Genomic DNA, 25,985 nt, shown 5'->3' with positions numbered 1-25,985 from the left:
ACCTAGTGTATAGCTATTTTTGAGAAGTCAATTAGTTAATTTTTTTAAAGCATGGTTTCTTTTCTTTTAATTCTTATTTATACTCCTCTCAAACGATACATCCCGACCACAGCTCTCTCTCCCTCTACTCTCCCATCCCCAGCCACCACCACCTCCCTCTCCCCCATACCTACTCCCCTCCTGCTCCCCAAAAATAGAGGCCTCCCAAGGATATCAACTGAACATGGCATAACAGTAAGGCCAGGCACATATCCTCATATCAAGGCTGGATGAGGCAACACAGTAGGAGGAAAAGGGTCCCAAGAGCAGGAAGAGTAAGAGACACCACAATTCCCACTGTCAGGAGCCCCACCCAGAACACCGCGCCAACGTATATGCAGAAGACCTAGCACAGACTCTTGTAACCTCCATGATTGCAAAAAAGAGTCAGTTCTTAAGGTTAGCATTTGGTTATGGTTGTTGAGGCCAGCAGCCAATCAAAGAGCTCCTTGAGTCCATTTGAGCCATTTTGCAGCAAACTGCCACAGTGAAATTTGCCTGTGCTAGAACTTCTGAGTCCCAAGCCTTAGAGGCAGACCAGTCTCATTGCTAGAAAGTTCAGTGGGAGCACCTTTGCCTAAATCCCTTTGGTTGTAGAGGGACAATGCAGACAGACAGACACAGGCGGCTACTCAAAAGATCTTTCCAGAAAACTTCCCCACACTCAAACACTTGGGTTTTTTTGTTTTTGTTTTTTTTAAACTATAATTAGAGCTCTAAAAAAACAGAGCTAGTGTTAGTGTACTGTTGTTAACAATATTCAAAATAATTATGCTGACTTGTAGTTTGTGGTACCTTCCCTCAAGAATAAAAGACAAAAGGTGTGCCCCATGCCGCACTCCACACTCCCACCCTTATGAGTTCACTTAGCATGTTCTCTCTCTAACCTTCCTTCCCATCATCCCCCTTCCTATGTTTTCTCTTACAGTGGGAAGTCGGGAGCCCCATGGCTTGAGCATAGAGTCAACATGACTTTTATGTGAAAGAACTTGGCAGGCATAGAATACTCAAAACTTTTATTTTATAGATAAAGACCATTAAAAGTTCCCATGATCTTTGTTCTATTAAAATGTACAAATTTGAGCATAATGTAAATAGAAATAAAATTGATAACCAGTATTTTGAATTTCATGCTGCACTGGGTAGTTTTTTCTCAGCTTGACAGAAACTAGATTCACCTGGGAAGAGGGGCCCTCCACTGAGGAATTGCCTATAGCAGACTGGCCTGTGGGCATGGCTGTTGGCTATTTTCTTGAGTAATGATTGATGTGGGAGGGTCCATCCCACTGTGCCACACCACTGTCTCTCTCTCTCTCTCTGTCTCTCTCTGTCTCTCTCTCTCCCCCTCTCAGTCACTTGGTCCTGAGTTGTGTAAGTAAGCAGGCTGTGCAAGCCACGAGGAGTAAGCCAGTAAGGAGCATCCCTCCATGGTCTCAGCTCCAGTTCCTGCATCCAGGTTTCAGCTTGAGTCCCCGCTTGGTCTCCCTCAGTGATGGACAGTGACCGCCCGGAGGCGTAGGATGAGTGACAACCTTTCCTCCCCGAGTTGCTTTTGGTCATAGTGTTTATCACGACAGCAGAAATTGAACTGAGGCAAGTGCTGTTTGCTTCCTACCTCCAGAATAAGCATGTCCTGGCAGTTGTGACTATTGAGAGGATGCTGGAGAGGCTGAAAAAGTCCAATGAGCTCTTGGAGCTCATCCTGAAAGGGCTCAACGAGTACTTGGAAAAGAAGCGCCTCTTCTTCCCCAGGTTTTTCTTCTTGTCTAACGATGAGCTGCTTGAGATACTGTCTGAGACGAAGGACCCGACCCGGTAAGTAGAGCTTATGCCCAGGTGCCTGGCTACATCCATCTGTTCAAATTTAACACTTTGGAATAAGATTGAACATAAATAATTATGGGCAACTATGTTTATTTGAACTTTCTAGGCATTCTAATATTCTAAGCATTATTAGCAATTATAAGTTAGTTGTTATCAGTTATTGAAAATATACATAATGTTTCTGACTCTGTATTTCTGAATAGGGTGGACCTTAGAGCATGATTTTTATTACATATTTTCTAAGAATTTCAGAACATATCACTCTGTTACATCACATTGATATTTTCATCCGTATTCAAAGTATATCAGTAAAAGTCAGGCATTGTAGCTCTTAGTGGCTTCTATGGTCTCAGAGATGGGCAATTCTCAAATACGCCGTGAATAGGAATGACGTTAATAACTAGCATTTTTAGGTGGTTGTTGTTTATTTGCCATTTTTATAATAAGTACATCCTGACAGTTGTAGCTATGGAGAGAGTGCTGGAGAGGCTGAGTGTTGGCTCCAGTGTTCTTTCTCGCTCTGCCAGTCTCCCTTCAGTTCTATAAACGGGATATCATCTTCCCTCATGTACCATTCTCTCTGCTTAGACAGTGGCTCTCAACCTATGGGCCATGGCTCCTTTGAGGTATTTATGATTTATAAACTTTATATTTTTAGCATCTAAGTACTTTACAAATTATTTTGTAATATGTTAGCATATAATAAAATATATTACATATTCATTTTATAACCTATGACAGTAGCAAAATTACAGTAATGAATTAGCAATGGAATAATCTTATGGTTGGGGGTCACTGTCACATGAGGAACTGTATTAAGGGGTTATTGTAGCATCAGGAGGGTTGAGAACCACTGGCTTAGAACAGTCTTTAGCTGTCCATTTGACCTCATTGTCTGCCTTCTGGAGATCTCTATGGCTAACTGTACCGACATCTACCACTCATATGGATAACTGTACCAACATCTACCATTCATATGGATAACTGTACCAACATCTACCACTCATATGGATAACTACCACTCAGGGAGGCCTTTCACACCCACCCTATTTCAAATGACATACCTCTGACATGCAGCACTCTGTGGCTGCTTTCCCAGGAGGTATGTCTCTGCCTTGTTTTCTTCCTGCATATTATTATCACACACGTGGTCTGTAACAGGCGTACCTGTTGCTTTACCTCCTGTAGCAGAACACAAGCTCCACAGCAGCAAAGATCGTCACTAGGTTTTTAAAAAAATTGTACAAGCCTCAATCCTTAGGGGGGAACAGTCTGATCTAAAGCAGGCAGTGAGTAAACATTTTTATAGAACGAATTAGTTTACTGTGGATCTTGCACCTACACGGAAAGAGGCACAGAGTCTAGACAAATAAGTTCAGGCTCACACTTCCATCTGAGTTTTAATCGCTAGTTCTTTTTGCCCATTTAAAGATGAATACAATTGAAAATGTGCCAAAGTGGGGTGCTTGCTAGTCCTAGTCTGTGTTGTAGTGGCTAGAAAGATGGTGGCCATGCCAGACCTGGTGGATCACCGAACTGTAAGTATTTAGATGTTAAACCTAACCCATGAATTTCAGAATCATTGAAGATGATCCCACTTGAAATGGCTCTGAGCGTTGGGAGACTGGCTCAGTGCGCCGGAATACCTTTTAGAGCACTGTAGCTAAAACTGGCTCATTCCTTCTGCTTCTCTTAGTATCTTCCTACTCACTGCCTTGAAAACAAAGATATGCCAATGACTTTGTACGCACGTAAGATTTCTGTACAAAGAACCCTGGCATGGTAGCCATTATATTATTTTGACCAATGGTTTACTTTTTGTCAACAGAGTGCAGCCTCACCTGAAGAAGTGCTTTGAAGGAATCGCAAAGGTCCAATTTACAGAAAGTTTAGATATTACCCATATGAAGAGCAGTGAAGGGGAAGTGGTGGAACTCATAGACACCATTTCAACGGCCAAAGCCAGGGGCCAAGTGGAGAAGTGGTTGGTTGAGTTAGAAAGAATTATGATAAAGTCCATTCACAAGGTAATTGGTTATACTTATTATTTTTAGAAAAATGATGTTTATTAATGTTGCTACAAATATGTCATTGATAAGTGGGTTGCTAACTAGTTAGTCATTTATAAGACATAAATTACTATTCAGAGTCTAATTGATGATGTATTGTTACAAGAGGGTTTTGTTTTGGCATTGTTTGGGGCTCACAGTCCCTTTATAATCAACCTGGAAGACAGAGAGATGAATGCTGGCGTGCAGATCACTTTCTTGTTTTTATTTGTGATCTACTTACGGTATCCTAGTCTTTGGGACAATGCCACCCACATTCAAGACTTCTCTGGAAACCCTCCTGGACATGACAGAGAATTTTCTAAATCAAGTGAAATTAACTTCTGCAGGTAACTCAGAGGAAAGAAGCAGATGTAAGGCAGTTGTTTTGCAATGGCTCATTGAGGTGGAGCACAATGCCATCTCTGGCAAGCAGTGGCACTCAGACTGTCGTAACACATCTGCCTGATGTCGTGTAGCCACATGCTGGAGTTTTCATCATGGCTACACACAGATGTCTATGTAACTTGTTCTAGACCCACCTTGGAAGCATCTGTGTGTGGTTCACATACTTGGTGTGTGTGAATCTTACTTCTCTCTCTCTCTCTCTCTCTCTCTCTCTCTCTCTCTCTCTCCTCCCCCCCCCGTGTGTGTGTGTGTGTGTGTGTGTGTGTGTGTGTGTGTGTGTGTAGAATAGCCACCAGTACACCAGAGGATCACATCTACTTTCCCAAGTCTATGACAATATCACATTTTCCACATCTCACAAAGCACTCTTAGCACATTCATTAACAATTATTTTTGTGTTATGCCAATAAATAGAAAATGAATACTTAAATTCATTTTTACTATAGTATGGGTTTAGTAATCAAGTTTTTAGTATAACAATAAAAACCATAAATGATCAGGAGAGCATGAAGGAAGTATAATTAACTAATGTCTAAATTAATTTTTCATTTTCTCCCACGCACTATTGGAGAAGTTAATTCAAATTGAGGTGTTTGATGTCACGTGCTATAATGCTATAATCCTAGATAAATTTGTAAGAAAATGTATGTAAAATAATTTAGACTTAGGCTCTTCCCATTTCATCTATTTTCTGAGCTATAGTACAGTGAACGTCCCTTTGCATATAGCTGGCTTCAGTGATTGAGTCATTTATTTTCTTGTGATAACCTCTAATATATGTGACCACCAGGCTAGAGAGGATGCGTATTGCTTGGTAAATATCAATAAATATTGGCAAATGACACGATTGCTTTCACGGCTGTTAGCAATGTATATGAATTGCACAATGGCCACTGCTCAGCAGCGTTGAGTCACGCGGTTTGAAGGTCACATGATAAGCAGGCATAGCTTGGCAGTGTAGGCATAGCTGTTACTACTCAGCTGTCCCTTTAACTCTTGTTGGCAGAGTGCTTAGAGGAAATAATGTGCCTGTCACTTCAGCAGTAAAATGCGGTGACAAGGAACTGTGTAGAAAATGGGTTCCTTTTCAACATGTTCATGTGTAAATTTGTATTAGTAAATATAGAAGCAAATGCAATGTGATCACCACAAATAGGAGGTATGTATATTATTTGCACCTGCGTGCTTGAGAGGATTATAATAAATATGTATATGATACATGGTTTAAATGAGTAGAGTAGATGCTTCCTTGAGTACTGTTGGAACTTTACATAACTGTTTCTTCTCTCCAAACTATGCAGAATCTGTTCGTACAACTTACATTTTAGTTCCTTTTTCTTAGTCCCCAGAGCGTTCTAAACCACATGCACTCCATCTTACCTTTCTCTGCTATGCTTCTCTAGCCTTTGTTTCTCTCACTGTTTTGTTTCTAATATTTTGAAGTTATAATTTTCCGTTTCTCTTTTTTCCCTCCAGGCTCTCCCATTGACTCCCTCAACACACCTTGTTCTCTTCCAAATTCAACCTGTTCTTTTCTTTAATTTTCTAATCTTTAATTGTTGTTAAGTGTGTGTCAATGTGTGTGTGTGTGTGCACATGCATGCCTAATATATAGATACAATTTGTTCAGTCTGTATGATGCTCTCTCATAAATATGTGTACATGGCTGATCACTTGGCACTGGATACACAATAAATATGCCCTTTCCTGGAAAAGGCTGTCTGTCCTGCTCTCAGCACGCCTTGCTGCCTGTAGTTCTTGGTATAGGGCTGAGGCTGTGGGCTTTTCTCCATTACACGTTAGTATCTCTGTCGGTGCCGTCCTTGCTCAAGTTATGTTTAGGCAGCCATGTCGGTGAGACTTGATGTCTAGGAGACAGAATCTCACAGCAAGCTTCCTGTTCTAGTGGCACTTACATTCTTTCTGTCCCCATCTCCACAACGATTGCTGAGCTTTATGTGCAGAAGTTGTGTTGTACATGTATTAGCTGGGACTGGGCCCCACGATTCTGAATTTTCATCATTTCTGGTTTTCTGCCCCATTTGTTGACAAGAGACATTTCCTTGTTGAGGGCTGAGAACTACTCTTCATATTTATCTGTGGGTAGAAGGATACGTACTTGGAAGGTAGTTAGGGACTGCAGTGGTTTAGTAAAGTGACCAATTTTATATCCTCCTACAAGATGCATGACTTTAGCCTCAGGTAGCTGATTAGGGGTTCAGCACCAGGAATGGGTCCTTTCATGTTGAGAGGGCTGTGAGTCACATCAGAGAGCTGTTGGTTGCTGCTAACATATGCTGCCACTGCTGCACCCTTGGGGACATCTTGCCATGCATGCTTGTTGCTGATGTAGTTTGTTGGCTTCACAGCTGGGCAGGAGTGATGGCTGACTCCCTCCTCTGGAAGTCTGCATGGCAACTTCTGGTACCACGGGGGCTAGTCTTTGGGGGAGCAGGTTTTCAGATTGGTTCGGCTTGGGTCCTCTGGGCGCTGTGTCAGAAGTGCCTGATGTCTTTGTCATTTCTTCCATTCTTTAGCCACTTGCTTTTTCATCTATCCCACCCATGGTTCTTGTGGCTTGTTAAAAATGTCGTTACCACTGCCAGTTACCTCTTGTCATTGTCCTCTTTTTTTTTTTTTTTTTTTTTTTTCCGTATAAAAATCCAGCTAAACCAGAAGTCTAGAAAGTTTTTAAGTGTTCTTATATATTTCTCTGGAAACTCTAATTTTGACAGTCCCTTCTGAAATTTAAACACTGAAGTCAGTGTCACTTCCCAGAGGATGTTACTGTTTTTGATTGGTAGATATGTCAGACTAGGGTGCTTCCTATTGATATCTTATAGAAAAAGTAGATATATTAGCCCACTGAAAATGTGTAACAAAGAGCATAAGTTAGGCTTTCCATGAAAGAGCTGTCCCTCTGTCTTACGTGCCCATTATTATGGCCTTAGGCATCAGACCTGTGTCCAGAGAAGAGAGTAAGGTCTGGAACTCAGGTTGCAGCTAGAGAATTGTCTACACATGAGATGGTGTGGAGAGCTGACTGAACTGAACAAAAATCACGTGCTACAAATCTGACGGCTGTCAAACTGTTGAACTTATGCTTTGCAGCGAAATTGTACAGCTATTCAACATGAATGATGTCTTTTGGCTAAAACTGGTCATATAATAATTTGAGAAATGTGGTTTTTACAAATTCATAATTCGTGACAAAATAATATGTAGTATGCCTGCTCATGTGAAGTAACTTGTATGTAAGTATTTTAATCATAAGCTTTATGTGACTCTGTCAACTGGATAAGCATGTTGTAAAAAGTCAGGTTACTTTAATTGCTCTCCAATGGATACATTGTTTTAGAATGTTCATTTTTTACCATTTTTTTTAAATTAGGTGATTGGAGATGCAATTGCTGCCTATACAAAAAATCCGCGAATTAACTGGGTAAGAGATTGGCCTGGACAGACTGTTCTCTGTGTATCTCAAACCTACTGGACAGCAGAAGTCCAAGACTCTATACCAAAGGGCCAAGAGGTAAGCTTTTATACCCACATTTCTCCGAATTTAGAAAACAGTTGTGATACCAACAGTATACTCTCCCTAAAGTATAAAGTAAAGATAGTCCATTCAAAAACACACTTTTTTTTTTTTGCTACAAGCCAAGTTATAGGCTTAAAAAATAAAATATATAGAAAAAGATACATTATTTTTCATGGTTTATATCTGAACCGTTTCTTTCTTCACATCCTGTCAGAATCAAGACTTTCAGTCTTGTTTGCACATCGCTTTACAAATAGAATAGTAATAGAACCAAGAAACATCAAATCTTAGGAACATCAGGAGGGTACAGAATAATATAATTCTCTCTGTGCCTTGAGTAAAACTACTCTATATAGAAAAAGCAATGGTTTACTTATTTTGGCCACTTTTATTTTTAACATAATGGTTTTGAATAAATGAATATTTTGAGTTCTGCTTAATACTAAATATTCAAATATACTTGAGCATTTAGGTTTAACATTATTATTTGGATGGCTGCTATTAATTTTAAAACAGCGGTATACATTACCCTCACTGCAGTGGTCCATTTTTTGAGTGAAGGAATGCATGACATTTCTTCATTCATCACAGATACTGTGAATGTCCACGTCATCCCAGGCTTTGTGTTAGAAAGAATTGGAGTGAAAAATGACCCCTTTCTCATGTAAATTTACTTTATTAGCTATCATTTGTCTTTGAGCTTTGAGGAATGTCAGAAAAAGCTAAAGAAAGTCTCTATGGTATGTTTCAGTCTGCATGCTCTACTTGAAAATCTAAGACATGCTGCAAGTTAGAAATCTCATCCAGTGTTAGAAACTTTAATTTAAAGAGCCATATTATTGTTTCTTTTTTGTTTTTTTCCTTCAGCAATATTATAATAGTGTACGTATCAGGCCAGTCAACATTTCAGAGCTCTTTCTGGTTCTTGTAAACTTAAGTGGGCAGAATTTTTTTTAACCCATTAAGTTCCATTCATATTGCCTGACTACTTCTGGGTGTGAAGCCTGCTCTGGAGTGTGAACTCTATACCACGTGCCTCCATTGATGAAGGCTGACTCTCTTTCCCAAAGCAGCAATCAAATGCATAGCTTCTCAGCTAGGGGGTGACTCTGTGCCCACTTCCCCTTTTCCACATGTCTGCCGCCTTTTCCACATGGTTCCCTAAGCCAGGCACACACACACACTTTGTGTGTGTGTGTGTGTGTGTGTGTGTGTGTGTGTGTGTGTGTGTGTGAGATATAGACATCCCAGTTAGGTTGAGTATTCTAGAATCTCTTATTCTCTTCATGTTGACAAGTTGTGGGTCTCTGTCTTAGTTATCACCTACTGCAAGAAGAAGCTTCTCTGATGAAGGCTGAGCAACACACCGATCTATGGGCATAGCAATACGTCATCAGGAGTCATTTTATTGCTATGTCCACTTAGTAGAATAATAGTCGGAGGTTTTCTCCTAAGGCCTGTGACCTGCCTAGCCACAGACTGTAGCCTCATTAACAGCTCAAGGACTGGGTCCCATTTCATGGGCAGACCTTAATCAGTAAGACACTCTTATTACACTTGAAGTTGGAGTTCCGGTGAGCTAACTTGCAATTGACCAGTGGACCAACTGAAACCTAGTAGCTACTGATCTTTTGTTTAAAGCAATGAGTGCTAAATATATTTTTGAGGAGGGCGTTGATATGACTTTAAGGGGGGAGTGTTGGAGTTTGAGAGGGCTGCTTGTTCTCTTGAGGTAAGGATCTTCCAACGAGGAAGAACTGAGCTGCACACCCATAAATCACTCTACCTCACTAACATTGTTACTTAATTTCTGCACAAAGGAGAAAATGTGTGTATAGGTCAAGGGCTTTCAGGGCATAGAGTTTCCATGACAACAGTAAGCATGCGGGGGCCCCTGGACATCTCTACCATGTACATTTGCTATTCTACGTGTTGATGCTTTTCTCCTAACAAACGAATGGTTCACATTTGGAACTGATGACTTGGTTGAGTGGAAGAAGTCTCTGCAAACACCTAGAGTTTCCTGAAGCTTAAAACCATGACTCTTTTCTACACAGTTGCACACAGAGCACGCATTCACCTCAGAGTCTGTGTTTCCATTCCCCTCTTCAAGAAGTGCTGATTGTGAAATGTGACTGCGGGAGATATCACAGCATCCATAAAATAAATGGGGGAGGTGTCACTGTTGTAGAGCTTAGGACACTGGAAGGATGAATGGGAGTTTGAGTTACCTTGCTGGCTAGCTTAAAAGGTGGAAGGATGTAAGCATGACACAAATAATTGATTCCAGAAAGCACTGTGGTAGCTACCTTTAGCTTTACTGGCTCACTATAAGAATGTTGACAAAGGCCAGGCATGGTGCTGCATGCCTGTAATCCCAGCACTTGGGAGTAGAAGCAGGAGGATCACTGTGAGTTCGAGGTCAGCCTGGTCTACAGAGCGAGTCCAGGACAGTCAAAGGATACACAGAGAAACCCTGCCTTAAAAAAAAAAAAAAAGAGTATTTTGGAATGTATTACAGTAGTTTAGTATTTTGGAGCCAAATTTCAGTTCTAACATTATTGTCCTATCACCGGAAAATGCACTATTCTAGTACAGATAAATTTCAGTGGGCAGGTAGTTAGTATGTACAAATGCCATTTTTTAAAAAAAATCTGTGCTGCGATAGAACGTGAAGGCTGGCAAGGAGGCTAAGAGATGCTGGACCAAAGAGAGGACAAGGATGTGCCTGGTGTGACCCTAGCATCCCAGACGGCCTTTACCAGTGTAGTTACCAAATGCAGTGAAGTTCATTAATTGGCTGCAAGAATTTGAACACTTATGTGGCTAAACGTGGATGGAACACAAGTTAATTTTTCATTATTTAAGAAGCAAATTATTGGCAAATCAGTCATGTACATAATAGAAATGAAATGGTGTTTAAGGCCCCAAGTGCTTAAATAAAGAGCTCTCTCAAAAGTAATAATTAATGAGATAAAATCTTCAAGGAAGAAGTGTCTTGAGCACAGCCTGGTTCTCTAAACTGTTTGCATCCTCAGAAGCTGTTTTTTTTTTTTTTTTTTTTTTTTTTTTTTTTTTTTTTTTTTGGTTTTATCCTTGCCTCTTAGCAACAGGCCTGAAATAAACTCCTTGGCATTCAGCATTTATTAAAAAGTATGAGAGTGGAGAAATTGGCTGCCAGTCTACTGGAGCATATTGACAATTCCCTTAAACACAACATTTCCCATTGATTTTAATTTATTTTCATTATAAATTCTCTTCCCATTCTGATTTTTTTCATCTACTGGAAGAGAGACTCCAAAGTAAGCTTGTTCCTTAGAACTTACCTTAGCCGAAGATAAACCAAATCACTTGGCACTGTTTGTTATTGCTATTATCATTATTGTTATTTCTTTGTTCCTTTCTGTTGCTATAAGAGAATACCAGAAGGTAGATACTTCATACAGAATAGAGGTTTACTTCTATTACATCTGTAGGCTGCAAGTCCAAGATTTAGGCAGTCTTGTCGTTTTTGGACTCTGGTAATAGCCTTCTGCTTATATCACAACGTGATGAGTGGCACTATGGCTAGATCATGCCCGAGAGACTGACAACAGCTGTGCCAACATCCCATCACTGTGCCAAAATGCCTGAGATAAACTTAAAGGAAGGTAGATTCATTTTTGGCTCGTGGAATAAAGAGAGAGGGAGAAGAAGAAGAGGAGGAAAAGAAAGAAAGTTAAGAGAAGAGAGAAAAAAGAGGAAAAGAATAAGGTTCACTGTACCTTTAAGGACACACCCCATCAATCTACTTCCTTCAATAAAGCCCACCTGCTGAAGTTTCCAGGGCTTCTCGGCAATGCCATCATCAAGCCCTTTCGGGGAACACTTCATATTCAAAGCAGAATACAACCCGTTCTCACGAGAGTGAATCTAGCTCCATGAGACTCTGGTCGCAGTCCACCAGGCCTGTTCAGGACCTCCACACTGGAGATCATGCCTTCTACATAGGAATTTTCAAGGGACATATGAAATCATACTTAAACCATAATAGTACTGATATTTCAAACCTCACATAGCAAGCTTGGGACCCATGCTTGTAGGACCCAGGAGAGCAAAGGGGAAAAGTGGTGTTCCTAGTGTCTTAGGTTTCATCCCTGTCTGGCACCACTTTCCCTCGTCTCTCTCCCGCCTCTCTGTCAGTCTCTGTGAGAGGACAATGTTTTCAGTAGCTTAGAGTCACAGACTCACAGTTGACGAAGTCTAGGGAAAAACACTTTGTTGAGCCCTTGCGGAGGGAGAGCTATGGTTGGTTCTGACTGGGTTTCCCCGTCTCCTTCACCTCCCGTAGAGATGGGGCAATAAGATTGATAGCTCCAACATAAGCACAGAGAATGGAGAGGGGTAGATAAAGAAGAAGCTGACATAAGCTGCCCACATCTGCCAGATGGGTTTCTTTACTTAAAGCACTGCAGTAAGAAAAATAGATTATTTTTAAATTATATAGAAATTACTATTAAAATGCATTAGAAAACATATCTATATATGAGAAAATCACACACATACATATTTATATATGCATAAATACACTAGTTCAAAATGTTTTTGTTCACAGCAATCATGATCACATTGGAAAATTCTACCTTTTTTTTTTTTCCAGGCCCTTGAGAACTACTTGGAAAAATGTAACCATCAGATTGATGATATTGTCACGTTGGTCCGCGGTAAATTGTCCAAGCAGAACCGTGTTACTCTGGGAGCCCTTGTGGTACTGGATGTGCATGCTAGAGATGTCCTTGCAAGCCTTGTGAAGAAAAGGATCAGTGATGACACTGACTTTGAATGGCTAAGTCAGCTGAGATACTACTGGCAAGTAAGTGGCCTCACATAGCCATTTCAGCTCACAGCTTTTTAATTCATTCTTGCCTGCTCAGCTGTGTAATAGGATCATTAATTCAGGAATTTTTGCCGGTGACTTCCTATATATGATTTTCCAGATTGAAAATCAAGGCAGCCAATAACTATACTATAATCATTAGTATCTATATTTACATATCTATACTTATATCCAAATGCATTATTATATATTAACATAAATATATGTGTAAAGATAATGAAATGAGCAGAAACTAGGCTTCAATGCATTATTATGTAATTTACAGAATGTTGGGGGTGAGTCAACTTAAACTTGTGCTTTTAGACTCCTGGTGTGTCTAAGCAGGATGTGAGTCAAAGTCTTCAGTCTGGTTTAGTCATTAAGAAGCAGAGACATTGCCATTCTCCCATGCTTCTCTCATCTATGTCTGAATGGCAAAGTAGAAGGATCCAGAGGGTCCTAGAAACCTACAAGTAGAACATTATGATAGGCAGATTTGGGCCCAGGGGTCCCGCTCAAACTATGGCACCAGCCAAGGATGATACAGGCAGTAAACTTCAAACCCCTACCCAGATCTAGCCAATGGCCGAGACATTCTCCGCAGTTGAGTGGAGAGTGGGGACTGACTTTCACACGTACTCTGGTGCCTCATATTTGACCATGTCCCCTGGATGGGGAGACCTGGTGGCACTCAGAGGAAGGACAGCAGGCTACCAAGAAGAGACTTGATACCCTATGAGCATATAAAGGGGGAGGAAGTCCCCCTCAGGCACAGTCATAGGGGAGGGGAGTAGGGGGAAAATGGGAGGGAGGGAAGAATGGGAGGATGCAAGGGATGGTATAACAATTTAGATGTAATATGAATAAATTAATAAAAATTCAAAAAAAGAAGAAGCAGAGACATGATTCATAAAGAAGGAATTGTTCAGGCTGTCTAGTGGATGATGATGGTCATCGGGACTGTGGAGGAAGGAGAGGCAGGAACAGCTGTGGCAGCCTGCTGAGTGTGGGAGAGATGGGGACTCAGCAGTTCGTAGGATCCCATGCAAATCTTAGGAGGGATGTCCTGGAAGAGATAGGTAGGAACCAGTACCCTCTAAGCCTTTGCAGGGCCATGATATTTTGTGGCAGGAGCATGAGTGATGGAATCCTTGTTTCAGAAGCCACATCTTTCCTTAGTAGATTATACACAAGGTGCTTGTCTCTGTAGGCACCAGGCTCCTCAGCTGTGGTAGTGCTTGTCATGAGTTGAATGAAAGTGGCTCCCAGAAGCTCCTAGGAGTGGCACTATTAGGCATTATGGCCTTGTTGGAGGAAGTGTGTCAGTAGGGATGGGCTTTGAGGTCTCAGATGCTCAAGCCAGGCCCGGTATTGCTTTTCTTCCTGCTGTCTTCTGGTTCAGATGTAGAACTCTCAGCTACCTTTTCAGCACACATCTGCCTAGGTGCCTCGTTTCATGACAATAATGGATTAAACGTCTGGACTGTAAGCTAGTCCCAGCTAAATGTTTTCCTTTATAAGAGTTGCTGTGTTCAGAGTGTCCCTTCACAGCAATAAAACCCTAAGACCGTGGTAGTGCTCCATGTTGAGGAAAATAAAGAATGATACAGGAGGGAAAGAGGACATTTTAGAATATTCTATGAAAGCCATTGGTTCCTGGTACTCACTCGGGAAGCTAGCGATGGAACTCCTCCTGTGAGTGAGCGAATGCGTGAAGGGTTATTCTAAAGTGTGCTGTGGTTGTTCCTTAGTAAAGAGCTTACAATTTCCTGCTGTTTGAAATTTTGCTTTCTAACTAATTCCATTTTTTTCCCTGATTGATCCTAGGAAAGTCAGTTAGAAACAAAGATGATCAATGCTGGTTTGCGATACGGCTACGAATATCTGGGCAATTCCCCTAGACTAGTCATAACCCCACTCACAGATCGCTGCTACAGGTAAGCCCTGACATTCAAAGATGGCACACACACACACACACACACACACACACACACACACACACACACACACACTCACACACATACACACACACTGCATACACACGTGCGTGCACATGCACATACACACACATGCACACACACACATGCACATGTACACACATGCATACATACATGCACACACATGTACGCACACATACACACACACACACACACAGACAAATGACTGAGCTAAAGGTAATTAACTGAGTTAAAGTTAATTATTTTTACCTTGCATTCTATAAATTTATCCTTTGTTGTTTTTCCAGCCTCTTAAGCCTCCTCTCAAATGTCATTTTCTCATTCTCTGCTGGTTTCTCCTTTTTGTCCTTGGGGGTCAGGGAATTCCCAGCCATTGTGCTGCCTAGCACTTTCTATCCGTCCCTCCCTCCCCGCAGTCTTCCTTTCTTCCTCAAACTCTCCTGCTTCTTTTCAGATCACTATGTATGTATGTATGTATGTATCAATTATTCCTTTGAAATGCTGAATTTTCTAGAGTTCTGTTGCCATGCTCCATGATTTCCAGACTGATCACTTCCAAACTTCAATCACCCATGTCCTAAAGAGCTACGTCTGGGCCACTCCCCTTCAGTCACTCACAGTCCGCATCCTGCTGGGCATCTCCTTGATAATTCATAGGAACTTAACACTTAGATTTTATTCCCAGTGCAAATTAACCATTTTATGTATTAAGTTAGCTTTGCCTCCCAGACTGTACATCTCAGAAGATAGCAATGAACATGCATCATCTTTAAATTCTATTCATACCCCTCCTTTGCCTCTTCCCAGGCCCACCCCCATTCTATAGCTATCCAACTTTGTGTCCTCCTATTGATTTTTTTAAGCTGTCGATCACAGTTATGCTGCCCATGCACTCGTGGATGTGTTGACATCCTTGGAACATGTTTGACCCACCAGGGATAGCATTCCTAAAAAATCAAGCTCTCCTCCTCTCAGTAGCTACCAGTTGCCAAGAGCTCCTCATTGAGATGGGGCACTCCAGGCCACCTCCTCTCTCCATGCTGGGATTTTACCTGACTTGAGCTTCTGTAGGTCCTGTGCATGCTGTCATAAGCACTGTTAGCTCTATGGACAACGTCAGTGTTGCATCTCCTGTCACACCTGGTTCCTCCCTGTGTCTTACTGATCATTATAATGGGTTGTGACACAGATGAGGCACACTTGCTGTACTTTATATTCTTTTTTTTTAATTTTTAAAATATATTTTATTAATTTATTCATATTACATCTCAATTGTTATACCATCCCTTGAATCCTTTCATTCCTCCCTCCCTCCCATTTTCCCCTTACTCCCTTCCCCTATGACTGTGACTGAGGGGGACCTCCTCCCCCTGTATATGCTCATAGGATATCGAGTCTCTTCTTGGTAGCCTGCTATCCTTCCTCTGAGGGCCACCAGGCCTCCCCATCCAGGGGACGTGGTCAAATATGAGGCACCAGAGTTCGTGTGAAAGTCAGACCCCACTTTCCACTCAACTGTGGAGAATGTCCTGTCCATTGGGTAGATCTGGGTAGGGGTTCCAAGTTTACTGCATGTATTGTCCTTGGCTGGTGCCATAGTTCGAGGAGGGCCCCTGGCCCCAGATCTGCCCATCATAATGTTTATACGTTATATTCTTTATTGGACCTTTATGTGCTATTTTTTACCTTGTCTCCAACACTACCACATTTTAAAGTCTAGGAGAATAGGGCTTCCTCAAGACCTAGCTATTCCATTCCTTGGAATATACCCAGAAAATGCTCAAGCACACCACAAGGACATATGCTCAAACATGTTCATAACAGCCTTATTCATAATAGCCAGAACCTGGAAACAGACTAAATGTCCCTCAGTTGAAGAACGGATAAAGAAACCGTGGTACATTTACACTATGGAATACTACTCTGCTATTAAAAACAAGGAAATCCCAAAATTTGTGGACAAATGGATGGAACTAGAAATGATCATAATGAGTGAGTTAACCCAGAAGCAGAGAGACTCACATGATATATACTCACTTATAATTGGGCACTAGCCCAAAAGGCATGTCCCACAAAAGTCTTCATTTACCAGGAGATTAGGATGGATGTGAGGACATCCTACTGAAACTCTAGGTAAGAAAAATATAGAAGATGGGGAAATAGAAGGACCCAGAGGGTCCTAGAAACCTACAAGAACACTGTGACAGGTGGATCGGAGCCCGGGGGGGGGGGGTCTGCTCAAATTATTGCACTAACCAAGGACAATACAAGTAGTAAACATCGAACCCCTACTCTGATCTACCCAAAGGACAGGACATTCTCCACAATTATATGGAGAGCAGGGACTGACTCTGACATGAACTCTGGTGCACCATATTTGACCACCTCTCCTTGGTGGAGAGGCCTGGTGGCACTCAGAGAAAGAATAGGCAGGCTACCAAGATGAGACTTGATAGCCTATGACCATATAGTGGGTCTTAGACCTAGGGGAGGGAAACAGGGTGAAAGCGGGAGGGAGAGGGAACGGGAGGATACAAGTGATGGGATAACAATTGAGTTGTAATCTGAATAAATTAATAAAATTAAAATTAAAAAAAAGTCTAAGGGAACACTTTGAATTGTTAGTGCTTCTGGAGAACAAGAAGGCAACTCACACATTTGCTTATGAGTTATGATGACTCTCAGGTAGAAGATAGTCCAAATGTCTGGATCTCCTTGTACTGTATTTTTTGGATTATAAGACGCACCTGACCATATAAGATGAACCCAGGTTTTAGAGCAGGAAAACAAGAAAAACAGTAAAAACAGCAATCAGACCATAAGGTGCACCCTAATCTCCCCACACTTTTGGTGGGAAAAGTACGTCTTATGGAAGGTTGCATCATAAATTTCATCTACTCATTCAAGACACAAACTATATACTCTGGTAACAGAACAAAGGAGTGTATATGCTATTTCCATGTTTATATCAAAATGAATATGACTAGAAAAACAGCATATCATTCTATGGTAATAGTAACCTTGGCAGAATACAGGATGGAGAAAAACATGCTATTGTTTTCACCTTCATAAAATAAAAAGACACAGAGCATGTCACTCAGATGCCTTTGCATCAGATTGGAAAGCCGTATTAGAAACGATTGCAATAGCATGTACTGAGTGAGATCCTAGAGGGAAACATGAGGCGCCACAGGTGTGTGTAGCCCAGATGGGGGCAGGGCTCGCTCACAGGAGAATGCCCTGAGAAGCAGAGGGCTCAGGAGGGTCTGAATGCAGGCGACAGATGACAAGGTAAGTGGACTTGACCACACGGGCAGGAAAAAGCTCTCTGTGCTTCACTAGCAAGTGTAATCCACTTACATTTAATGCAATTAGCAAACTATCCAGACTCACTAAAATAATTGTGCTGTGTGTTTCATATCCCCAGAGCCTTCATTTTGAGTTTAATTCACTTATTTGTAATAGCAGTCACTATAATTAAATATTATTTAAGTCATTCTCTTTACATCTATTTTTTAAGGATCTTTCTCTTGCTTATTGATGTTCATATTCACTGTAATGTTACTAGAAGGTTTTTTTAAATGTTACTTGGGGTTTTTTTCTGTTGATGTTTTTACTCCATTCTGGAAAGTTCTTAGTCATTGACATTTAAATTTTGCCTCTTCACCATTTTCTCCTTTCTTTGTTCTGTGCCCTTTATCTTTTCTTATATTTGATCTCTAACTCTCCGGGTAATTCCCTAATATTTACCTCCTAACATGTAATTTTATTTCCTTATGTTTATTCTGATATTTGACCTTTTACTGAGTTTTCAAGTGTTTATTGAATATATTTCTATTGTAGCATTTCAAGTTGTCTCTTTTATAAAATTGGCCTCTGTCTCAGAGGGGGGTGGAGAGAGAGAGAGAGACAGAGAGACAGAGAGACAGAGAGAGACAGAGACAGAGAGACAGAGACAGACAGACAGACAGAGAGACAGAGACAGAGACAGACAGACAGAGAGACAGAAACAGAGATGGGAGAGACAGAAGAGGGAAGAAGGGAGGGAGGGAGAGAGAAGGCGAAAGACAGAGAGAGAAAGAGACAGAGAGAGAGACATCCTTTGAGTGATGGCTGTGGACTTGAAATTTTCTTCTTTCACGTTACATTCCTATACTCTTCTAATAAGGTTGGGTGTTCACAGAGTCAGCTAGATTCTCCACATTGACCAGAAGTCAGGCCTGAATTCCAAAAGTACATTTGTTCCAACATTTTCCTATATATAAATATGTATATGTACATGCATTCTATCTGCTTGCCGCCCATCCATCCATCCATCCATCCATCCATCCATCTAACCATCCATCCATCCATCCATCCATCCATCTAACCATCCATCCATCCATTCATCCATCCATTCCATCCATTCCATCCATCCATCCATCCATCCATTCCATCCATCCATCCATCCATCCATTCCATCCATCCATCCATCCATTCCATCCATCCATCCATCCATCCATCCATCCATCCATCCATCCCATCTAACCATCTACTCACCCACTCACATATTCATCCACCCATCTACCCATACATCCATCAATCTATCTATCCATCCACCATGTGTGTATGTATGTATGTATGTATGTATGTATGTATGTACGTGTGTATGTATATATGTATCTATCTGCTATAATCTATCTACTCTTAGAAGTAAAATTAATAGCAAAGTAATAAGCTGTCAGAGATCTCCTGAGGCTAGCAGGAAGGGAGAAATCATGGAAGAAGAGCTGGAAGTTAGGACTCACTTTAACTTTTTGTTTTGCCTATGAGTTCATGATTCCATCTGTTTCTTTGACTTGAGGACTTTATTCGGAGCCCTTCACCTGCACCTGGGAGGAGCACCTGAGGGTCCAGCTGGCACCGGAAAGACAGAAACAACCAAAGATTTAGCAAAAGCTGTAGCCAAACAATGTGTCGTGTTCAACTGCTCCGATGGGCTGGACTATTTGGCTTTAGGAAAATTCTTTAAGGTTTGTTTCAATTCCCCATTTCTTTATGCCAGGGAACTGATCAGAGAGAAAAAGGGGATTACAGAGAGATACAACTGAATGCAAGTAGAAACTTTCCTGTGCCTTGTAAAGGTAAAAGTTATATCATCGTCTCAACAGGTGCCAAGGACAGGTGGGCCCTGTGTCCCTCTGGCCCCTGCTGTGGAGTCTTCCTCACTCCTCATGGGGTCTCAGACACAGAAATGGTAGGTGGCTATTTGGGCACTCTGACCCGAAAGCAGGCTCTCTGGCAACAGAAGTCAGGTTGCACGGAGGGCTATTACAACCCATTCTTTTACAAAGCAAATAAGGACTGGAGAGATGGCTCAATCGTTAAAGGCTAGGTTCACAACCAAAAAATATGAAAAAGCAAATAAAAGTTCCTTTAAATGGAGCATATGTGTAAAGGATGTAGTGTGAAATTACGAAGGTGTTTTTCACCTGTGCTGTTTTATCAATAAGTTTCAGAATTCACTAATTGACTATTACAAACATATCTTAGATTTTCAGCCTTGGAAGTGTATTACTCTTCTTATATTTTTTTAAATAATGTGCATATGTGTCCATACCAAGTGGTTGATCCTGGTAGCCTTCTCAATTGCAATCCACTTTGTTTCTCACTGGCTGAGAGCTTGCCACATAGACTAGTCTGGCCGATGAGTCCCAGGGAGCGGTCTAGCTCCACCTCCCCAGCACTGAGATTACAAGCGAGTATCACTGTGACCAGCCTTTTTGTGTGGGTGCTGGGGATTGAACTCACGTTCTCATGTTTGGGTGTCAAGCATTTTACCAACTGAGCCATCTTCCCAGACCCAAAAGGCTGATGCACACCACCCTGTCCACCATGTCTTACTGATCTAAATCTATGAGATTCTAGAGGTCTGCAGGATTGTAAAAGGAGAATCAAAGGTGTGAAGGGTCTGCTTGGAAGCCACTTGAGCAGCCTGTCATTTCTAGAGCTGTGATTCCTGAAGCCACTTGAGCAGCCTGTCGTTTCTAGAGGCTGTGATTCCTGAAGCCACTTGAGCAGCCTGTCGTTTCTAGAGGCTGTGATTCCTGAAGCCACTTGAGCAGCCTGTCGTTTCTAGAGGCTGTGATTCCTGAAGCCACTTGAGCAGACTGCTGTTTCTAGAGGCTGCGATTCCTGGAAATGCTTGCTGGGGACATGGAGCACAGAATCATCTGTTTGGGATTGTCAATGCTTTGCATTTATTTCCTTTTATTTTTCTGTAATTTTCCAAAAATATTTTAACTATTCTATACTATGTACTTTAAATTTTTTCTTCAGCAAAATTAACAATTTGAAATGAACAATTTCAAAAATTAAACTAACAAAAATATATTATTCTTACCCAATACAGTGAACCATTTTCCTGAGTGATATGCGTTGGTCATTATCAACAATTTTGGAATTGTATAAGATTCTACATTTGTGGTGCTAAAACAGAGTGAGAATACTTTAAGGAAGTCAAAATAAAAAGAAACAAAATGATAGAAAAACAGTAGAATGACATTTAATTTGTCTTCTATAGTGTCGTATAAACGTGCCACAATGACTAAGAAATAAATGATAAAGTTAGAAGATCCAAAATATGGTTTGAATAATAGTACATTCCAATGTGTTTAAAGCAATGCCTGGTGTTTTTATCGTAATAGTCTTCATTCTTTGATTTAGACTGATCTATTTCAATAGACTAAATTTGCTTACTGATACATACTAATTGGTTGCACAGATATACTTTTGGTGTGGCGTTCATGCTCAACAGTGGGAGTAGAAATAAAGGTCCAGGTGTTACAATTAAGAACCTCTTTCTTAATCATTCAGTCACTACTGTTTAAAATATCACAGTCTATATATTTACATATATGACATTAAATAGGCTGTTTTCTGTGACAACCAAAGCTTTTATTGTATTATTCATTAGAAATCAATGTAATTAGTATTGTGTTCTCTGAAGACTTTATCAGTCTTTGATATGCGTGGAGTTTGGTGCATATCTGTGAGGCAATCTTTTTTTTTCCCATTTTTAAAATATATTTTATTAACTTATTCATATTGCATCTCAATTGTTATACCATCCCTTGTATCCTCCCATTCCTCCCTCCCTCCCATTTTGCCCCTACACCCCTCCCCTGTGACTGTGACTGAGGGGGACCTCCTTCCCCTGTATATGCTCATAGGGTATCAAGTCTCTTCTTGGTAGCCTGCTATCCTTCCTTTGAGGGCCACCAGACCTCCCCATCCAGGGGCCATGGTCAAATATGGGGTACCAGAGTTCATGTGAAAGTCAGACCCCACTCTCCACTCAACTGTGGAGAATGTCCTGTCCATTGGCTAGATCTGGGTAGGGGTTCGAAGTTTTACTGCATGTATTGTCCTTGGCTGGTGCCATAGTTTGGGCAGGACCCCTGGGCCCAGATCTTTGTGTCATAATGTTCTACTTGTAGATTTCTAGGACCCCTTTCTTAGGACTATAAATTGGGCCTTGAATGTTAGTCGGCTATTTGGATATTCTGATTACAAAGCAGTCTCTTTGGCAACAGAAGTCATGTTGCATAGATGGCTATTACAACCCATTCATTTAAAAAAGCAAATAAAATCAACTTGTAAATAAAAAGTAAAGGCCTGGAAATTATAGGTGTGCCTCTAACTGCCTAAAGATATAACAGAGTGAAGGCAATAAATTGGAAAGTTTTCCAGTTGATCAAACTCTTTATTCACCTAGAGTAATGAATTTGTAATGAAAAAATGAGCTGTCTTTAAAGATAAAAGTGAATAAGCAATTTCCTTGATAGGATATTAAATCCCTGAAAAGATCAGGTGAAAATGCATCATTTCAATGTAATATTCAATCAGATAAAGTTGAAAATTTTTATTATTCTTTCCTCCTAGGGACTGTTATCGTGTGGAGCGTGGGCTTGCTTTGATGAGTTTAATAGAATTGATTTGGAAGTACTTTCTGTGGTTGCCCAACAAATCCTTACTATCCAAAGAGGTAACAAGCTCATCTGTCTACACAGCATGTGAAAACAGAATGGGGGCGGGCGGGCAGCGAACATGCGTGCCATGGCACTACTCACTTGTTGCACTCTCGTTACTCACAGGTATTAACGCAGGCACTGAACTCCTGGTGTTTGAAGGGACAGAACTAAAACTCGACCCCACGTGCGCTGTCTTTATAACAATGAACCCTGGGTATGCCGGGCGGTCAGAGCTGCCGGACAATCTCAAGGTACAGAGGGCATAAGTATAACATCTGTCTCTTTTTTATAATTATGAATGCTAAAAAGGAGAATGCATGATCCTAGGATCATATTTTTTAAAATCTGCTTTCAGGCACACCATTTTGGGAAGTGTTCTAGAAGATATTGTTTAAAGCTTCAAATACTTTTACAAAATAAATATGGAGAACAGGCTTATGGTTGCCACATTTATAGTTTTAAAATAGTATTGATTATAGCAAATGATAAAAGACAGAAAAATACTCAATATATCTTAGTGTATTCTATCTTTTCAGCTTTATATTAGTTTTTAAAGAGTTCGAATCCAGCAATTGTGCATAAGTGGTAGTTTTCTTTCTTTTTTTTTTTTTTTAAGTAAGCTTAAATTTATGATGACCATTTTCCCAGCTTTGTAAACATGATCGAGGCTGTAAGTAGGATTGCTGAGCTGTCCTGATGGGCGTTTAGGTTGCTTTTGGTTCCTGCATTGTAAATGGCATCGCTGAAGAGTGTTCTAGCTGAAGGCGTCTCTCTGTTGGAAGGCTTCCTGTAGTTGAATCTCCTTCAACAGAGGGTGAAACCACGGGCCTCCCATATCGAGTGTCAGTCCCTGTTAATATATGGTACCCGTTTGTTTTTGTTTTTTTAATTTATAAAGGACAAAATATTGTCCTAGCTGAATAGAACAAAACTTTTACTTTCAAAAGGTAACTTTTCAATTATGAGTAAAGTATGTTGTTTCCTCCATGTATTTGTTCTCCTTTTATATATTTCCAAGGTGAATTGAGTGTTTATGGATTGTGCATGAAGAACAATGTGTGTTGGAGAATGGTACATTAGTAATTGTAGACCCAAACCCAAGTGTTCTGACTAAATTCTTCATGCCTTCACTTGGTCACAGCTCCACAGAATCAGTCTAGTTGCCACCACATATTTTGTACATCTACGTTATGCCCTTTATGTGCTTAGGTGACTAAGCCCTTTGCTTTAGTGAAGGAAGCAGTGATTTAGAAATGAGAAGGGTGTGTGTGTGTTTGAAGGCATTGTTCAGTGGCTAACTGCTCCTGCCTCCAAGCCCATGAACCTGAGACCAGAACCTATATGGGGAAGGGAGAGCTGACTCCTTCAAGCTGACCTCTGACCTCCACAAGTGGGCTGTAGCATGCATACCCTCCCCAATAAGTAATATAATAAATTTTACAAGAAGAAAGTGGCAAATCCTTTATCTAAGAAGCTCTTTGTGGCTTCTCTTTGCAGCCTTCTTCTGAAAAGCTCTGTGCAACTATTCTATTCCACACTCACATTATTGTTCTATTCAGTGGGATCAAATTGAACGCATAGCCATAAAAGTAGGAGGGCAAAATTCCGTGAGTAGTTGGTCATAACAAGCTGGAAGATGTGATTGGTTAAATCTGCTAAAGCCTCATGTTGACTGTCCCACTACGTGTGTGTGTGTGTGTGTGTGTGTGTTGAGTAATAGCCAGATATTTGCCCTGAGGCTCTTGCGGCGTTGGGTTTTCTTTCTGCACTAAGCTAAAAACTCCTGTGAACCTCCCCCTGGCTTTTCCATTGCTGTGGTTCCCTCCTCTGTGCTGTCCTTGTGGGTGGGGTTGCTATAGAAACCTGTTTGCAAGTATGTATGGAAATTCCTAGCTGAGTGTGGAGACGCCAGCTTGTAACCCAGCTTTTGGGAGGCAGTGACAGGGGGACCAGGAATTCTTGAGTCCTCATCTCAGAAGGAATCCCTAACAAGTCTAAAATAAGCTTTGAATTCTGAGAGAGAGAGAGAGAGAAGAAGAAGAAGAAGAAGAAGAAGAAGAAGAAGAAGAAGAAGAAGAAGAAGAAGAAGAAGAAGAAGAAGAAAGGAAGGAAGTGTTAGGCCCTAGAAAGCATTGTTATGAGCCCTCACTGTTATGCCTCAACCCTCTCCACCTCCACCTAACCCTCTTCTGCCAATTTCTGTGACTGCTCTTGACTCTGTGCTGTCTTATTGGCTGGTCTTTCTTCCAGCCCTCTTCCCTTCTACCTTGGCTGGGCTATGGTGACAGCTCCCTAGCACCAGTGTCTTCCACTGTAGATTCTACCATTGCAATGCTACCAATGTCTTCTATCAGAAGAAATCTGACCATGTAATTCCAGCTTTAACAGCTGCTGGGGCCCTGGAGAGGTGCCTTAGAGGTTGGGAGCACATCCTGATCTTGCAGAGGAGGAGAATTTGTTTCTCAGTGCTCTCACTGAGTGGCTCCAGGGGACTCAGTGCTTTTCTTCTGGACTCAGCAGGCACATGCACTCACATACGCACAGACTCAGACATAGGCACACACACATCCTTATAACCAAAACATGAACATAAACCTTTGAGACTATTTGGGCTCTTTTTTGTCAGCAAAATACAGCAAGTTTCTTTGTAGAGTCTGCTAGAGTCTTGGTATTAGGAACTAATGCATGCATACTGTCATTTGCCTGCCTGTCACAAGAATCTTGCTAGCCTCTGAAGGCCCTGTGCCTTTTTGCATGCTGCTTTTTCTCTGGAGTGTTTTTCTTGGCTGTCACTTTCCTCCCTAACAAATGAATTCAGTGTTTGAACTAACAGAGAAGCACTGAACATACTCAAGTTCAGAAGTGACCAGGGGGTTACATCCTGGGCTGAGCAGAGGTTCACACTGCACCCTCACAAGTTCCTGCGTGTAGCTTCCTTGGAGATGCCTTTCCTGGGCCTCTCTTCCTGGATTGCTGGCGGCCAGCTCCATACAAGCTTCACAGTGGGTGAGCTCTCAGTCTACCTGGAGCAGTGATACTGCTGGCTTCTTTCTTTCACCATGTGCATTACCATTCCCACATTGCCTGTATCTGCAAACTCTGGGCATTGAGCCTGTGGCCACAGGCCACTTTTGTTTTCTCAGATGTGAGTCAGGCACCAATCCATATTCCCTCAAATGCAGAGATGCTTCCCAACCGCTCATTGTGTTCGGCGTAGTGTGGAGAGCTGTGGGGTTCATAACGTAACAGCATTGCCATCAAAAGAAATATTTTCACCCATGCCTTCTTCCTTCCTCCCCAAAC

At 41.3% G+C, this 25,985-nt stretch overlaps 1 protein-coding gene across 1 annotated transcript in view; it reads left to right on the top strand.

Moving 5' to 3' along the window:
• Dnah7 (dynein axonemal heavy chain 7) overlaps positions 1-25,985 on the top strand; it is a 248,100-nt gene that overhangs the window by 78,531 nt on the left and 143,584 nt on the right. Inside the window, exons 22-29 of the mRNA XM_051154521.1 lie at positions 1,661-1,854; positions 3,692-3,890; positions 7,711-7,851; positions 12,497-12,709; positions 14,540-14,649; positions 19,514-19,682; positions 22,594-22,696; positions 22,806-22,933. Of these exons, the coding sequence (XP_051010478.1) occupies positions 1,661-1,854; positions 3,692-3,890; positions 7,711-7,851; positions 12,497-12,709; positions 14,540-14,649; positions 19,514-19,682; positions 22,594-22,696; positions 22,806-22,933 (1,257 nt within the window). The remainder of the gene's footprint in view (positions 1-1,660; positions 1,855-3,691; positions 3,891-7,710; positions 7,852-12,496; positions 12,710-14,539; positions 14,650-19,513; positions 19,683-22,593; positions 22,697-22,805; positions 22,934-25,985) is intronic.

This window comes from Acomys russatus, chromosome 12 (assembly GCF_903995435.1).
Source record: "Acomys russatus chromosome 12, mAcoRus1.1, whole genome shotgun sequence".
Lineage (NCBI taxonomy): Eukaryota > Metazoa > Chordata > Mammalia > Rodentia > Muridae > Acomys > Acomys russatus.
The sequence above is the reverse complement of the archived record's forward strand: the minus strand, read 5'-3'. Positions and strand labels throughout refer to the sequence as shown.